The 18121-nt window shown below is 41.7% G+C and overlaps 1 protein-coding gene across 2 annotated transcripts in view; it reads left to right on the top strand.

Moving 5' to 3' along the window:
• The window catches only part of VPS37A (VPS37A subunit of ESCRT-I), a 391970-nt gene that overhangs the window by 69980 nt on the left and 303869 nt on the right, over positions 1–18121 (top strand). For both annotated transcript variants that reach the window (XM_086962586.1, XM_086962587.1), the window contains exon 4: positions 2973–3070. In XM_086962586.1, coding sequence (XP_086818712.1) covers positions 2973–3070 — 98 coding nt within the window. The remainder of the gene's footprint in view (positions 1–2972; positions 3071–18121) is intronic.

Here is an 18121-nt window from a genome sequence, read left to right as displayed (position 1 = left end):
TCTCGATGAACAGACAAGTCAACGCCGTTTCTTCATCTTGCTTCAACATTCTTCGCATGCTCAAAAAAACATTTCGCTGGATCCCTACCGAAACCAGAAAAACAGTCACCCACGCTCTGGTCACGAGCCGACTGGACTACGGAAACACCCTCTACGCCGGCATCACCGCAAAACTCCAGAAAAAACGACAACGCATCCAGAACGCCTCAGCCAGGCTCATATTAGACATCCCGCGTAAAGAACACATCTCTGATCACCTGAAAAACCTCCACTGGCTCCCCGTCAATAAGAGGATTACTTTCCGGCTCCTAACCCACGCACACAAAGCACTCTACGAAATAGGACCCGAATGCCTCAACACACGACTATCCTTCTACACCCCCTCCCGCCAGCTACGATCCTCCAACCAAGCCTTTGCCACTATACCTCGCATCAACAAAACCACCATGGGAGGTAGATCCTTCTCCTACCTAGCAGCTAAAACTTGGAACTCACTTCCCACTCACCTTCGCCTTACTCAGAACCACCTAGCATTCAGAAAGCAACTCAAAACATGGATATTTGACAAGTAACTCCCCACCCTTCTTCAAGCGCCTTGAGACCCTCTGGGTATGTAGCGCGCTATATAAATTTATTGACTTGACTTGACTTTTGAGGATACCGAACATTTCACGACTTCATTCTTGAGGACACCACACTAAATGCCACAAACAGGAAGCAGGCACAGAGTGGATGCGTTTCCTTACCATGATGCACGTTGTGTGGGTGCTTCTCTGCTGCAGGGAATTGGCGGACGCAGAACACCACACACGTGTGTATGAGGAGGAGCAGGAGGGGCACAGGACAGCTCCTGGACAGGGATTGCAACCTCCTCTCTCCAGTCAACTGATGGATGCAGTGCAACAGGTCCGCACAGCAGTGATCACTTCCCAACCCAGGAAGCAGCTCAGTGACGCCAGGCGTCATGTGACGTGAAATCAGGCTAGCGCACGCGCAGTGTAACTCTACCCCAGTGCCTGTCTACCCCGCCACTCCCGAGACAGAAGTCTGTTTGAGAGCTTGTCTCTGCGCCTGAAGATGGGAGTATGGTCGGAGGGCCGAGACTGCGAAGAGACAGTAAAGGTGTTGGGTGAACAGCGTTGGTAAGGCATCATAGAAACGAGGACGAGCTGATGAAGGTAGATGTGCAATGGTGAGGAGTCATGGTGCCACTGTGGGGGATTGAGACCACTTTCAATTCAAATTGCCTCTCGTTTGGAGACCGCCACTCAATTACATGGTTACACAAATTCTACTGTAAATCTTCCGTTCCCCATCTCAGAAAAGTGTTTTTAAAAACAGCAGTCTGAACGAAAACGTAGTTTGTTTTCAGCATTCTCACCCAAATGATTTAAATCCCGAGGCGAAAAGGGGGGGGGGGGAGGGTAGAGGGCTGCGGCGGGGTGTGTATGCGTGCGTGTCTGTGTGTGCAGGGGGGTGGGGGGCGGCAGCGTGTGTATGTGTGCGCGCGCCTGTGTGTGTGCGTGCATGCAGAGGGGTGGGGGCTGGCTGTGTCTGTGCCGTTAATGCATGCGAGGGAAGCGAGTTAGTCTTCGCAAGCGCGGCTCAGAAGCGCGCTCCCGCGGTCAAAACTGAGACTGCAAAAGCGCGCGTCTGAGTTGTGTCTTCATTCCTAAATACGGGTGACAATAGGTCTGAAGCAGACACAATCAATGCTTACGCATTGAATGTAGGTCTGCTCGACCTAAAAACCACAGTTGATGGACAGAATGCAGAACAATGTCATACATTCACCCCAGTACAGAGATCTGGGCCTAAATCCATCGTTTTTTGCACTCCACACCACCCCAGTTCAGGGAAGACCTGGCTTGGCAGTTCGGGCTGGACTGTTCCCATGAGGCACAGGGTTAAGGCTGATTTGCATATTGCCATGTCTGAACTGGGGTAGTGTGGAGTGCAAAAAAAACGATGGATTTAGGCCCAGATCTCTGTACTCAGGTGAATGTATGACATTGTTCTGCATTCTGTCCATCAACTGTTGTTTTTACATTACTTGGGTGAGGCTTCCTCATCCAGAAAAATGGATCTGGTATTTCATCCTAGGGATACTGAATACAGAGTACTAATTTCTTCAGTTTTCACCTTTGATGCCATGTGCCTGTTTGGTTTAGACCTCAATTGCTTTGGCCAGATCGCTGTCCTCTTAAATTGCACACCCTCATCCACTGACTTCTCAAATAGTTTATTGTATCTAAAGAGCATGTTGGGTACCTTCAGCTGTACTGTAATCCATGCCAAGATTCTGACACTAATCAAATGGAGGGTAGGAACAATGAATTGCACATTTGATTCCATGCTTGTTACATGATCCAATTTCCTATTGCTAGCATGATCAAACAATTGTATTTCAGTTGCAAAGGCATGTATACTTAAATACTTGCACAACATTTCAACAGTTGCCAGAAGTGTCTTACATCCATAGAATGGTAAAAATTGACCAAACTGCATCTTGTTTACAATGCTATGGTTAATAATTTCTGAACATCTTAACTGTGAAATTCAACAATATATATATATTTATTAATCCTAAGAATCTCCTTCAAGAGCATTCTGCGCGCTGATGAGAACGCTGTTATTTACTAAGGGATTTCGAAAATTGTTTTGGATAGCTGTCTGAAGTAGACGACCATCCTAGAAATTACTCTCACCAGGTCGCTTACTTTTTAGTTCTGCAGCAAATTTGATGTTTATCTGTATATATCATATTCTGTTTTTGTAGAGTTTTATCAACAAGGATAATGAAATGTTAAGTTCTTCTTGCACCTAGTGATTCATGACTTATTAAAGCTTTGAAACTTATCATACAGAGCAGTTTATAAAACCTGGAAATCAACAACTGAAGATATTTTTTGCAATACATATTAATATCACATTGTAGTAGTACAAGATTGCATTTTATTATTTGTTTTCAGTTCACAATGCATTCTGACCTCGGAAAGATTATCCAAAGCTTGCTTGATGAATTTTGGAAGAACCCTCCTGTGCTAATCCCCAGCTCTTCTTATCCGTTGTAAGTATTCTTGTCTATTATACGTTTAAAATATAAATTATCCTTATTATTTTAACATAAAAACACCTTGGTCAGCTTTTTCAGCCATATGGCAACTCAATAAATTTGGCATTTATCCCTGAGAACAGAATCCATCCTTTGACTGAGAAATAGATTTCTGCAATAAAAATATTTGTATCTGAACTGTTACATTTTGATGAGTGACTCTGGACATTTCGCGTTATTATGTGATAAAAGGTCCAACCTGATTCCTTAATGTTCTTCAACATAGCATTGGTCGCATGTATTGACAAATGTAAACAATTTCTAACTTTGATTTTATCGAGATTACTGAAGGAAGAACACTTGGGAGAGGAATAATTTAGCAAAACAAAGTTTTTTTTTTAAGTTAACTAAATGCAACATAGTGTCCGTCCTGGATTCTATAGCTGGACCAGAGGCGAGGATTATGCCATACTTTCTTCACTTTATTTCTCACAGCAGCAAGAAAAACATGTAAAAAACTACATCGGGGAAAAACAGGAAACTGAGACATAAGTCCTTCATTAGTCTCTATGCACCGGCAGCAACCATCATGCCTTGCATCCACTTCCTCTTCCTCTTTCGTCGCGCAAAGCACTCAGTCCAGTAACCTCACGCATCCTGTTTTGGACCATCATTCCCTGCAAGAGAACTCGGAGTCAGTCTCTGACCTTCCTGAATAACCAGGTACTCCGCATCATTGCAAACCGAACCATAGCAATGCAAACTCATGAACTCCGTAAACAGGTTACTAACATTCGGTACGGGGAGGGTCCACTTCGAGGAAGTCCTTGGGGGGATAATCCTCGCCTCCGAGTCCTTAATAGAATTGGAACTTACCAGCACTAAGGCTAGGCAAATTCTCATTCTATGGCAGGACCGGAGGCTTCAGATTATGCCAGTTCAAAGCTGATCGACAACCAGCCGAGCCACCTCGGTTACTGGCTTAAAATAAAACCTCTTAAACTGGCTTAAAATAAAACCAATTAAACGTGGAGTCCGTGGACCAATTTGTGGCCCTCATCAGGTCCTCCAACCGAGCCCCTAGCGCAAAAGCTTTCGAGGCCATAGCTCCCCGTGCTGAGTGGGCACCAAATTTCTTTGTGTCAATCCCCGCCTCCTGCATCACCCAACGCACCCATCTGGCGATCGTCGGGGAAGAAACAGCCTTGTATGGTTTCCGTAGGGCAATCAGCAATTGTCTCTCACCCGGTGGGCGAGTGTCATCGGTCATATCCTCATATGCACGGAGGCATTGCACCACACACAGCTTGGGGGAATCCGGGAAAGCCGGGTATGAAATCACCCTTGTAAGGGTCTTAGTTCTCCTGCTCACTGTAAAGGACACCCCATACGGGGAAAACACTCGTGCTGTAACATCAAGCGCACTTACGTCTGAGACTCGTCTGCAGGAAACCAAACACTATAGCATCGCTAGCTTAGAGTGAAACCTTTTCGTGGAATTCTTTCTACCCAGGCTGGCTATGGCTGCGGTCTTAAAGTCAGCCTCTATGACCGCAGCCATAGCCAGCCTGGGGAGGTTTGAGAATAGAGGGTACAACCGAGATTTTCTGGAAACAACCCTTAAAAGGGTAGAAAGAATTCCACGAGAAGGTCTCTTAAGAGAGAGGATTAAGGAGAAAACAAAGGAGAGTGATAACAAATTCAGGATGATAACCACATACTCCAAGGATGCCAATGAAATTAATAAGATCATGAGAAAGCATTGGAATATCCTAAAAGCAGATGAAATCATTGGTTCGGATATACCGGTTGTCCCTTCTATTACATATAGAAAAACTAGATCGCTTGGGGATAACCTAGTACAGAGCCATTTTGAAGCAATTCTTACCACAAGTAACACTCTAAGGGATCTTAGAGGGTTTTATCCTTGCGGGAAATGCAAGGCTTGTGCAGGTAACAGACGAACTCTCAAATATGAAGTTATAGGACTTAAGGAACCTAGGCTCATAAAGAAGTTCATCACGTGCAGTACTACTTATGTGGTTTATTGCTTGGAGTGCCCCTGTGGGTTAAAATACATAGGGAGCACGATTAATTGCATCAAAAAGAGAGTCCTGGAACATCTTAGGGCTATTGCCAAGAAGGACCCGACCTACTCGGTCGCGAGGCATTTTGCAGAACAACACGATAGTAACAGAGAGCACCTAAGGTATTATGGTATTGATACAGTACCAGTGAATATCAGAGGAGGAGACAGGATAAGGAAATTATGCAGGCTTGAGTCAAGATACATTATCGACCTTGGGACTAAGGCCCCCAGGGGCATGAATATGGGGGAAGAATTGTCAATACATCTGGGAGACTAAAAATATTGGATAATTCATAATTGCAAATGATGAAATTTCTGCTAAGATATTTGGAGAACATGCCTAGTTTATATAAATATATGTATCTTTGTGGTCACAAAAGCACTTTGAGGAATGGACTGGTTTAGCCGATACACGGCCAGATTAACTCCGAAATTTGAAGTCATGCCGATACACGGCTTCATGATGACACAGTTCTATATTAATTTATATAACTATTGGACAATAGACTCTGTTGTAAAATATACATATGGAGTTTAGGAAATGTGATTTAATGATTTAATATTTGATTTAATGTTGATATGTCAAACGATTTTTCATTTCACCATTGAAAGTATATAAATGAACTGTATTGAGACATGTTAAGATGGCGCCCAAGATGTGGTGGGCTCACAGTCCTTCCTTAGTTTTCTGTAATTAAGTGCAACATGTGACCTTATGACAATGTTTTTTTTAAAATGGCGCTTTGCGCGCTAGAGAACTGAACAACATTAGAGTAAGGCAGTGGCCGAAACGCGTCATGTTGTGGTTGCTAGCATCTGCTAGCATCTGAGAAATAAATTTTGCTGAAACGCCGATACCGCTGCAAGTGCTTAATTCTCCCAAACGGGAGAAGAAGGAGCGTTCATTTTACTGCGGTTTGCATTTCCGCATCCCAAAGCACCCGTTCGTGAGCGCACATATATAATTTCTATGGCAAAATGAAACCCCTCATTTTGTTCCTTTTCAAATTAAATGTATTAAGTGTTACCACTTTATTCCAATCAAGATGGCTTCATGTGTGTCATACTTTTGTCATAAGTAAGACTGTTAGCGTTCTAGTTGTTCTTTAGAACACTCTGGGACATTCTGTCATTGGGCTATAGTTGGGCTACATCTGGCTGATATTTGGGCTACATTTAGGATCTTTTGTCTCTGGTGGCTATCTTTGGGCTTCATTGGGCTACATTTGGGCTCTAACATATATATATATAGCCCAATGTAGTCCAATGTATATTTTTTCAAAGTTAATTTTCGTAAAAACCACTGGAGCACATATCTTGAGACATAGCAAAGGCACATCGGGCTACCAGTCCCTACAATTTTGCCAAGTTTGGTGGAATCCATTCAGCCGTTCGGGCTAAAAGTGAGGTTGACCGCCCTATGGAAATGAACATGGGGAAAACCCGTTTTGGGACCCCCTTTTATCTCGGCCCCTGCTTGACGAATCCCCCCGAGCTCCGCGAGGCAAATTTGAGGAAATTTTCAGGCAGATTCGTCAACTGGTGCCAAAGTTATTCACAATAGAATTTTGAGATTTTGCATTGAAAAAAATCCTAACTATAACTACCTACTGGTGACCGCCAGTAGGATATATATATATATATATATATATATATCTATATCCAGTTTCACCAAGCACAAAAGAATAGCGCCAATGCACTCCAATCCAAGCGAAATTACCACTCCAATAAACTTCTTGCAGTTCAAGGATTATTTATTTAATTCATTTCCAGCATGATGAATCGTAGCAATGGAAAAACAACCCAACGCATTTCAGCGATCCACTCGCCTTGTTCACGGGTGATTTGTGCATGAGTTTGAAACAATAAATAAAGTTTGACAAACACAAGTCTCGTGGAGTTCCCAGTGTAAACACCAACATAGGACTTAAAACAAAACAAACCTTATTGGCGGCCATATTTGAATGGTGTGTGTGCTGCGAGCCTGCTATATATTGACTGTTCCATATAGATAGTGCCTCTAAAGTTATAACTTCCAAAATATAGAGATTAGCATTTCATCACTTTGGAACAGTAATGCCATCAATTACATGCTTAAGTAACACGGCAGCATAACAGATCGGTCAATTTACTCATAGCCGATCCGAGTCTAAACATAACATAGACCGATTCACCAAGGTGTGCACTGTCACACCAGCCTCATACATAATGCGTACTATATTGTCAAATACTACATATCTGTTTAGTACGTAACACAGTTTCAACATAATACCCCCGTGGGCCACTAATGTTCAATCATAGGCTTTCTCAAGAAATTAAATAATATAAATCCCCAGTGAGCATGTGTTTCTTGTAGCACAGAAAGAAATCGAGATCATATTCCAACTCCATCCCCAGTGGGTAGAAATTTTCTTATGCACTGCTCCTCCATACAGTACCTAAGCAGAGAAAGGAAATAGAGACAATCAGACTCTTAGCAAGCACACACTTATCGAGGCCAAAGGTTGTTTGTACACCCACAGTGCATCATAATACCAAACACAACAATGATAATACGAAATTGTAAAGTTAAAAACATTTGGAATTTATTGCAGGAGACTCAGTAAGTGTATTTCCCAAAATCAGTAATTAGTCTTACATGAACAGATATTGCAGCTTATGGCCTATGCCAGTTTACTCCCCCAGGTGCCAGATCAATTCTTCTTAAGAATTGAGACCTCCCGGAATACGGGTGTCCAAATCTAAGATATATCTACTCTCAAGCTGCCGCAACTTCCTGATTTTGTCCCCACCTCTTTTCATTGAGATATTTTGTCAATTACAAAAAATTTTAAAAGGTTGCGGTTACTGTTGTGCAGTTCTACAAAATGGCGGGCAACACGTGAAAGTTGATCTTTATTCTGAATTGCCCGCATATGTTCAAGAATACACTTTTTGGCAGGGAACATTGTGCTCCCAACGTATTTCTTAGAACATGGACAAACCAGAACATATACACAGTGATCAGATAAACATGTAAGATGTTTACTAATACATTGCTCCTTTTCTTCCACGGGATAATACACCTTCCTGGCATTAGAACTGTATTTACATGCCTTGCATTTCATGCAGGTAAAAAAGGCTTGTACATCGTTTCTCCTTTGCTTGTTGGTACTCACTTCATTTTTGCTCAATTTATCCCTTAGTGAGTCTGCCTTACGATATGCCATACTCTGAATATTCCCCAAAACGTCCACCAATGTAGGTTCCGTTTTGAGAACGTTCCAATGTCTCTTAAGACTACTTTGAACCTGCCAAGATCTGGAATGGAAGTTGAAATAAACCTAACCACTTCATTGTCTTTAGTCTCTTGTTTATCTTGGGGAGCCAGCAATGTTGCATGACTAATCTTGCAGGCTTTCAAAAAAGCTTCCTGGATGACGTTCGGATGGGTACCTCTTTCTATGAAGCGTTCTTTCATACATTCACCCTCAAGATTAAAGTCATGATCTGTACTACAGTTCCTCCGGGCCCGGAGGAGCTCACCAAACGGTATACTGCGAATCAGGGATTTAGGGTGTCGACTTTCTGCACGAAGCAGTGTGTTTCCTGCAGTGGCTTTTCGATAAAGTTTCATCACCAGTGTACTGTTTGAAACTTCAATTAAAAGGTCCAGGAATTCCATAGTCTGATTATGAATTTTCCCTTCCAGTTTTAAATTCAAATCATTTGTGTTGAGATCTCGAATAAAGAGCTCAGCCAAATCTTGTGAACCATCCCAAATGATGAACAAATCATCAATATACCGCAGCCACATTTTCACGTGGCTGCAGTATAGGTCATGTGTCCTCGCCACCTGCTGATCCAAGCCCGCCATGAACAAATTGGCGAAGCTGGGAGCAAAACAGGTTCCCATCGCAGTACCTTGTTTCTGTCTATAGTACACATCGTTGAAGACAAAAAAAATTGTTATCAAGGCAAAAAGTCATCATCTGCAAGATCATTTCTGTATGATTCAAAAAGGAAATGGAACTGGTCTTAAGAAACTGACGACAAGTGTCAATTCCATCAGCTTGTCTAATGGACGTGTAAAGGATTCACACATCTAAGTAATGAGTAAATAATTGTCCTACCATGTGAAATCTTTCAATGTATTGATGAAATCCCTACTATCCTTCAAGTAAGATGGTACTTTCTCTACTAGAGGACGTAAAAAGAAGTCAATGTATTTAGAGGTATTCTCTAAAAGAGAACCCATCTAAGAAACAATGGGTCTACCCGGAGGTGTGGTAGAGTTCTTGTGGAGCTTAGGCAGAAGGTATAATACTGCCACTTTGGGATTCCGGTTCAGTAAAAATGAGTATTCATTCCGCTCTATAGTGCCACCACACCGATGGATATGAGAACCAGCAAATTACTGGCTATGGATGTAGAAACATTACTTGCTGCACAATCAATAGCAAGTAACAACGAGGAAGATGAAGTACAGGCATCCACACAACAACAGCTAAGAGAAGCAACCATAAGTCAATTTGGTGCGGGCAGCAGCCCTTTTAAGAAGAAATCCATCTTTATCCCCCAAATGCCAAAGGATGCCATTGACATTTATCATGAGAGGTTAACAGATGACATCAAACTCTTATACCATCGACTTAATCACAAGCCCAAAAAACCCTGTTTCAACCAAATAGAATACAACAAACTTATTGGAAAACTGAGCAAAAACGTGGAAGTGATTATAAAGCCCTCGGACAAAGGAGGGAATATAGTCCTTTGGCCAAAGGAAGATTACCTCATGGAAGCCCACCGTCAACTCTCTGACAAAGCATGCTATAAAGAATCAAACAAAAAGGAGTACACAGCAGCCATTGAGACGCTTAGAAAACATCTACAACCGTGCAAACGGGATGGCATGAACTCTAGGGACGAATTTTACTTTCTTTGGAGCAAATTCCCTACAATACCCTCTATATACTTTGTTCCTAAAACACACAAAGACACAACACCAATACCGGGACGTCCCATAATATCGGCTATCAACAGTACAGGTGAACTTCTATCGCAATACGTAGGCTACTACCTGCAGGACATGGTCAAGGAACTACCAATGTATGTGAAAGATACAGGTGACTTTCTAAAAAAGATTGACAATATCCAATGGGAAAATGATATGAAATTGATCACTCTGGACATAGTCACTTTATACGTGCATAGAACACGATGTGGGACTAACAGCGACCAGACATTTTTTGACCAATAGACCGATAGAGTGCTACAGTCATAATAAGATTGTCATTAAAAGCATCGAATGGTGTTTAAATAACAACTTTTTTATGTTTGGAACAAAATGTATAAGCAAATGAGGGGTGTAGCGATGGGGTCCTGCTTCCCCCCCCCCAACTACGCCTGTCTTATGGTTGGCTGGTGGGAGGAGCAGGTCCTTAAGAAAGAACATTCGGCACTATACAACACACATGTGAGGTTGTGGTTGAGATTTATAGACAATGTTTTTATACTATGGCAGGGCAGTGAAGAAAATGCTAAAGAATTTATTGCCAACCTTAATGTCAATAAGGTCAACCTAAAATTCACCTCACATATTAGTGCCAAAGAGATTGAATTCCTAGATGTCAAAGTGTATGTGGACAATGACACCATTAAAACTACCCTACATAGAAAAGCGATGGCGGGTAACTCCACGTTACATGCCACCAGCTCTCACCCCAAACACCTAATTGAGAGCATCCCCTACGGAGAGCTCCTCAGAATTAAACGCATATGCAGCAGTACTGAGCAACAAGACACCTGCATGAGGGAGGCAATTGAAAGATTCCGTAGGAGAGGAAACACCACATGCACTCTGAACAGAGCGCTCAACAAAGCCAAAACCAGATCAAGGGAATCACTGTTGGATCCCTCAAAAAACAATAGCACTGATGAGCATGAACCCGAGGTAGATGAGGCGACAACCAATGCCCCCGCCTAATTCTAACCTTCAATAGCCAGTATCGCCAGATACGGTCTATCATCACTCAAAATTGGCCAATTGTTCTAACGGATGCTGTGATATCACCCGAGGTGCCCATTAGGCCCACCATAACATACCGCAGAAGGACCTCTATGAGAACTCAGATAGTCATCCAGAAACCATAAAAAGCAATAAATCTACCTGGCTAAAACAAAGGGATGGTTTCTACAAATACTCATCATGCAGGGCTTGTAAATTTGGTGTTACAACGACCAAATATAACACTCCATTCAGCCCTTATGAGTCAACGATCAAGGGATGTTTTGACTGTAAAACCGAGTACGCCGTTTATATCATGACATGCACCTGTGGCCTCAGATATGTGGGCAGCACCAAGCTACAGGTGCATGTCAGGATACTCCAGCACCTACGGGCCATAGTTAATAATGACCTGGCGTACCCGGTGGCCAGATATTTCAAGGCTGTCCATAAAAATGAACTCAAGGATCTTAAATATTTTGTCATAGCTGCCGTGTCTGAACCTCTCCGTGGTGGCAACCGAGAGAAGAGTTTAAGGCAGTTGGAATGTAAATATATCCTCGAGCTAGACAGTAAACACCCGAATGGACTCAACAATATGGAGGACCTACACAACTTCCTGTAAGATAGTGGCTCTGGCTTTAAAGTTAATTAAATCTGCTGTATACCAGTATTTGTCCACCATCCACTTTGTTACTCCAAAGAAACTGGTATTATGTTTGTGTTTCCCTTATAATGGAAAACATGTTTTTAGTCTTTCCCAATACATAAAAATATATATTTTTTGTATATATCTTTTAACATACCCACTCTATCTCTATTTTGCACTTTAACTTGCACAGATAACCCTTTTTTGTATGCACTTTATGACAATGTTTAGAAATACAAGAAACCGTTGCTCAAATGCTATATTTGTACATATGACAATTTTTGCACATTGCGACAATTTGCACATACAATTAGGATAGTTGCCCATACTGATTTTAAATATAGTAGGTCATTAATCAGTTTGGAATTAATTTTTTGCTAGATTGTGATTCCAATTGCTCTAGAATATATGCATTTTAAGCATTTTATCTATCTTCAAGATATTTAATGGTTTTAAAATATATTTATTGATACGTGTATATATATATATATATATATATATATATATATATATATATATATATATATATATATATATATATATATATATATATATAACCTACTGGCGATAGCCAGTAGGTATATATAGTTAGGATTTTTTTCCTATGGGATTTCTGAAAATTCTATGTCGAATAACTTTGGCGTTTGTGGACGGAATTGGCTGAAATTTTCAGGAAAATGGCACATTTTGTTTCTGAGCAGCCCCTGAAAATTTGGGGGGGTTTCGTCAAGGGGGGCCAAGAAAAAAGGGGGGTCCCAAAACTCGTTTTTCCCATTCATTTTTCCATAGGGCGGTTGGACTCACTTTTAGCTCGAACGGCTGAATGGATTTACACGAAACTTGGCAAAATTGTAGATATGGTTTGCCCGACGTGCCTTTGCTATGTCTCAATATATGTGCTCCAGTGGATTTTGAGAAATTAACGTTTAAAAAAATATATATATCTGTGACAGAGCTCCAGTTAGCGCCCCGGTTCGCGTACCGGAAGCGCAACGGAACTTCGCAAAGTGAAGCTGATTGGCTCTCCGGTGTCTGTCAACATTCTAAACAGTCCGGAGCGGCCGCCATCTTGTCTCTCGGTAGGATCAAGAGACAAGAGGTGGTGAAAAAAAAAGGGGGAAATGAAGGAAAGGGGGCAAGGTAGACCCCTCCTGACCCCCTAGGATTGATGAGGGGGCTATTAAAGTGCCCCAAGGGGCAAACAATAAATAAATAAATAATTCCGGTAAGCGTAACAAGGGGAAAACCAAGAGAAACAGTAAAATAAAATTTAAGGGAATAGATTTCCACCAAACTTGGCAAAATTGTAGGGACTGTTTGTTTGATGTGCCTTTGCAAGGCCTCAAGATATGTGAACGTGTGGATTTTGTCTATTTAAGGTTAAAAAAATATATATATCTGTAAGCGTGCTCCGGCGCGCTTACGTTACGGGTTTTGTTTGCGCTGCAGAGCCGATACGTCATGGTTATGCGACGCGTCATGAGGCGTCTCACGTGGCTACGTGATACGTCACGTAATAAAGAATATATTTTACAGCTATAGATATTAGCTTTTAAAAAACCAATGAAATTCACTGAAAAAAACATAGGTTATAGACCATATATAGTTAGGAATTTACATTTACAAAACCTTGAAAATTCACTGAAAAAACCATAGGTTAGAGACCATATATAGTTAGCTGGACATTTTATTGATATAAAACCAATGAAATTCCATATATAGTTAGTTGCACTAACTATATATTTCGCGCATCCGCAATCCATTGCTGATGATGTCACATATTACATCATTCATGACATGGTCAGTGACATCACTGATGACATCACTGATGACATCTTATTTTTTTTTTTGCTCTGGAGCGCTCCCGGTGAGCGCCGAAAAGCGCACTTTTTCGGCTCGCACCGGTGAGCGTCCCGTTAGCGCTATTGCCGCGAACGAAAACATCATCGTGACGTATCGCGTAGCCGCGTCCGTGTGATACGCACGGCGTAAGCGCACCCGGAAGCACTCGGGCGAATACGATCGCGCAACGTAAGCATGCAAGCATGCGACGCGCTTACGCGGCGCGCCCCGGGCCGCGTAGCGTAAGCGCGTCGGGTCATGTGACCTAAAAATAACACTTTTTATTGGTTCAGGACAGTTTTGGTTTCAAAATGATCAAAGCCCTGGTCATGTGTCCTTAAAATAACTCTTTTCATTGGTTGTTATCAGTTTTTTTAGAACTAATGAAAACCCCACCCATTTCCTTCATTTCTTCTTTCACTTTGGAGACAGCAAGATCTGGTTTTTTCTGTCCTACCATTTTGTGCAAAGAATGGCAGCTAGACCATCCAGCAGTAGTGAGGACTCAGATGGCTTCATTTAATGAAGAGCCTCCTCAGCCGAAGATCAAGGAGCATTTTATTTGGAATTTTTTTTCAATACCTGAAGGATTTAAAAAGGTGAATGCTCCCAAAGTAGAATGCCAAATCTGCCATACTGTGCTTTCCCGAGGAGACCCAAAAAATAAGTACAGTTTTGGCAATTCGACAATGATTCGCCACGTCCAACGCAGGCACCCCCAGAACTATGCCCGGGAGAGTGTCCGAGACCTGGCACGTAATCCCCCAAGAGATGGTGCCTCTACATCTTAAGGAGGACCCACAACATCAGGGAGAGGACGTGCAGCGGAATTGGAGATGATTCCGAACATTCAACCTGTTTTTAGTGACATTACTATAAAATGCAAGCAATGCGATGAACTGCTTTGCTATGGTGAGCAGAGCATCAAGCTCATTGCACGAAAGAGGCAAGAACACCGCTGCCTTGCCCAGCCCTAATTTTTCCCCCTTTTTTTGCTCCTATTGAGCAGTTTTGTTTTTGTTCTGAAAAAAACAACAAAAAGAAAAAAATTACCCCCTTATGGTCATTTCCCCCTTTGTTTTTGCCACCTTGTGTCTCGATTCTACCGAGACACAAGATGGCGGCCGCTCCGGACTGTTTCGAATGTTTACAGACACCCGAGAGCCAATCAGCTTCCGTGCGCAAGTCGCGTGGCGCGCCCGGTGCGCGTACCGGGGCGCTGCCATAGATATATATATTTTTTTGAACCTAAATTACTCAAAACCCACTGGAGCACATATCTTGAGACATAGCAAAGGCACATCGGGCTACCAGTCCCTACAATTTTGCCAAGTTTGGTGGAAATCCATTCAGCCGTTCGGACTAAAAGTGAGTTCGACCGCCCTATGGAAATTAACATGGGGAAAACACGTTTTGGGACCCCCCTTTTATCTCGGACCCCGCTTGACGAATCCCCCCTAACTTTCAGGGAAGGACCGGAGCTCGACGAGGCAAATTTGAGGAAATTTTCAGGCAGATTCGTCAACCGGCACCAAAGTTATTCCAAATAGAATTTTGAGATTTTGCATTGAAAAAAATCCTAACTATAACTACCTACTGGCGACCGCCAGTAGGTTTTTTATATATATATATATATATATATATATATATGTCCAACAAAGATTGCCTGGAATGAGTCAGCCCACTCGAATGAAAAATTGCAGGCCTTCTTTATTCAATGAGGGAAATCAGCTTGCTGTCAACAGCCCATGTGGGCGTGGCCACACTGTGGCCTTCTGGATCTTGTGGTGATTTTGTTTTCCCCAGTGGGTTTGCCAAAACGTACTTTGAAGTGTCCCAAAAAATTAAAACCCCCAGTGGGTTGCGAAAGTCAAGGTGCGTTACTCGCAGCCACCATTTGTATCCTTCAAAAGGTTTCACTCGCCCCAAAGCCGAGGCGTCTTATGGCGTCCTAGCGGGGCTGCAACACAGTGCAGTGGGGGTTGACTCGCGGCTCAGACTGCGCCGCATAAACATGTTTTTTTTTTTGGGACACTTCAAAGTACGTTTTGGCAAACCCACTGGGGAAAACAAAATCACCACAAGATCCAGAAGGCATTACGCCAACTCTTATCTCAACATGGGTTGATTGATGGATGGCCTGTGGCTCATCTGAATGATCCTGGTTACACCTTTTTTTCTTCGCCGCACAAGAAATTTGTGCGAATAGATTACATTTTTATACCTAGACATATGGCACAAGGATCTAGCATGCTTGTAAAACCACGTATCACCTCATATCACGCTCCAATTGTCATTGATTTACCTATAGTTAACACTCAACGAACACAAAGATCCTTCACTTTTAATAGGAAACTCTTATTAGATGAAATATATGTGAAACAAATAACGGATTGGGCTCAGCAATTTTTCGATTTTTAATAGAGGTTCTACATCTTATGCAATGTTTTAAGGCAGGATTACGTGGTGAAACGTGTAGCTATAGCTGGAGTATACAAAAGGAAAAATATAATGATAGAATTAATACAAGATTTAATCGATGCAGAACATGATTTAATGCGCGATATTAGATTACAACGAGATAGTGAAACTTCACAAAACAAAGTTGCGAAGCATAAAGCTAAAACAAATGGGGTCTGGAGTCAGGATATAGCACAACAATATAAGGCTTTCCGTGCAGAAAGATATGAATATGGGGAAAATGTGGGTAGATGTCTAGCTCAGAGAATGCGTGGGAAACAGACTATACAGCGCATAAATTCTATAGAAAATAATCAGGAACTCTAAGAGTCAACAGAGGGGATATTGCAGGTGTTTTATGAATATTATACAAACCTTTATACCCAAGAAGATTCTTAATCTGATTTACTTGAGCAATATATAGATAAATTGGAATTGCCCCAATTAGATTTGACACAGCAGGAACAATTAGAGCTCTTAATCACAATTGAAGAACTTGAGACCTCCCTGAAAGAACTAGCCCTGGGGAAGGCTTGTGGTCCTGATAAACTCCCATTAGAAATTTATCAAATTCTATTCCCTATAATTAAGAGTGACATGCTTGCAACGTTTTTAGAAGCCCAAAAGGGCCGCCCCCCACCATCATGAGAAGATGCTAGCATAGTTATATTTCATAAAAAAAGATAAACCTCAGCATCTACCTGGGTTGTATCGTCCCATTTCTCTTATAAATGCGGACGCAAAACTATATTCTAAAATTTTCACCAATCGATTGAGTCAATTTGTTCCAACTTTAGTTTCTGAACAACAACATGGCTTTCTCCCAGATCGCGGCACTATCAACCATGTACACCGGGTTATTGCAACACTAGATTATGCTACTGCAGAACCTAAAGACGTTGGATTGGTGTTTTTAGACGCGGAGAAAGCGTTTGATCGCGTCTCATGGGCATTTTTGTGGGCAGTTTTGGTGAAAATGGGATTTGGATCACAACTTATTTCTGCGTTATAAATTATGTATAGGCACCCGAGGGCTAAGATCTGTATATCAGGACAAGAGTCACTGGCAGTCAATATTACGCGGGCACAAGACAGGGGTGCCCCTGCTCACCTTTGCTATTCGCTATTTATATAGAACCACTGCTAAAGGCATTAATGTCATCTCAACAAATTCAACCCATGGTTCTACCTGGAGGTGATATAAGGGTGTTAGCCTACGCTGACGATATCGCAGTGGTAACTTCTGATCCAGAATCTGCATTAACTGAAATAGAAAATTTGACTCGTGAGTTTGGCAATGTGGCTGTCTACAAACTTAACAGCCAAAAAACACAGGTTATATGTTCAGCAGGATTATGTACTAATGATAGCAGGGTTACTCTAGAGGCTAAATATTTAGGTATTAAAATTAGATTGCTACCTCAACAGTTAGTTATGGCAAACTGGTCAGATATATTAGTATCAGTAAAAAGTCAACTAGAGAAAATTGAATGTTTACATCTATCATTGGTTGGGAGACGTAATGTTTTAAAAATGACTATTCTTCCGAAAGTTTTATATTACTTTCGAGCAATACCATTGGAAATACCCACACTACAATTGAGGAAATTACAATCTATAACTGATCGATTTTTATGGAGTGGGAAATCATCGCGGAGAGCATCTAAATATATGACATTACCAATCTTAAGGGGGGGTTGGGGAGTCCCGAATTTTGCACTGTATTATTTGGCATGTCTTATGCAAAATGTTAAATATTTTTCAATAGGCGGAACTCCTCCTACATTTGAAAGCCCAGATATTTTCACTCTTTTATTAGGTCTACAATCTCGACAAATGCTACTCCGTTTTATAGAACCTAGTTATTATAAAAGAACCAGATTTAAACTTATAATGTCCGCCTTTAAAGGATGGCGTTCTATTCGGAAGCTCATTTCATTGGGACGTATTAATTTTTATACCCCGTGTAATTCTATAGAATTGCTCTCGTTAATATTCAGGGATCGTATTATGGGTATATGGTGGGAAAAGGGTATAACA

The sequence above is a fragment of the Lissotriton vulgaris genome, chromosome 3_1 (assembly GCF_964263255.1).
Source record: "Lissotriton vulgaris chromosome 3_1, aLisVul1.2, whole genome shotgun sequence".
Classification (NCBI taxonomy): domain Eukaryota; kingdom Metazoa; phylum Chordata; class Amphibia; order Caudata; family Salamandridae; genus Lissotriton; species Lissotriton vulgaris.
Note: the sequence above shows the minus strand (reverse complement) of the source record. Positions and strands in the feature narration are given on the sequence as shown.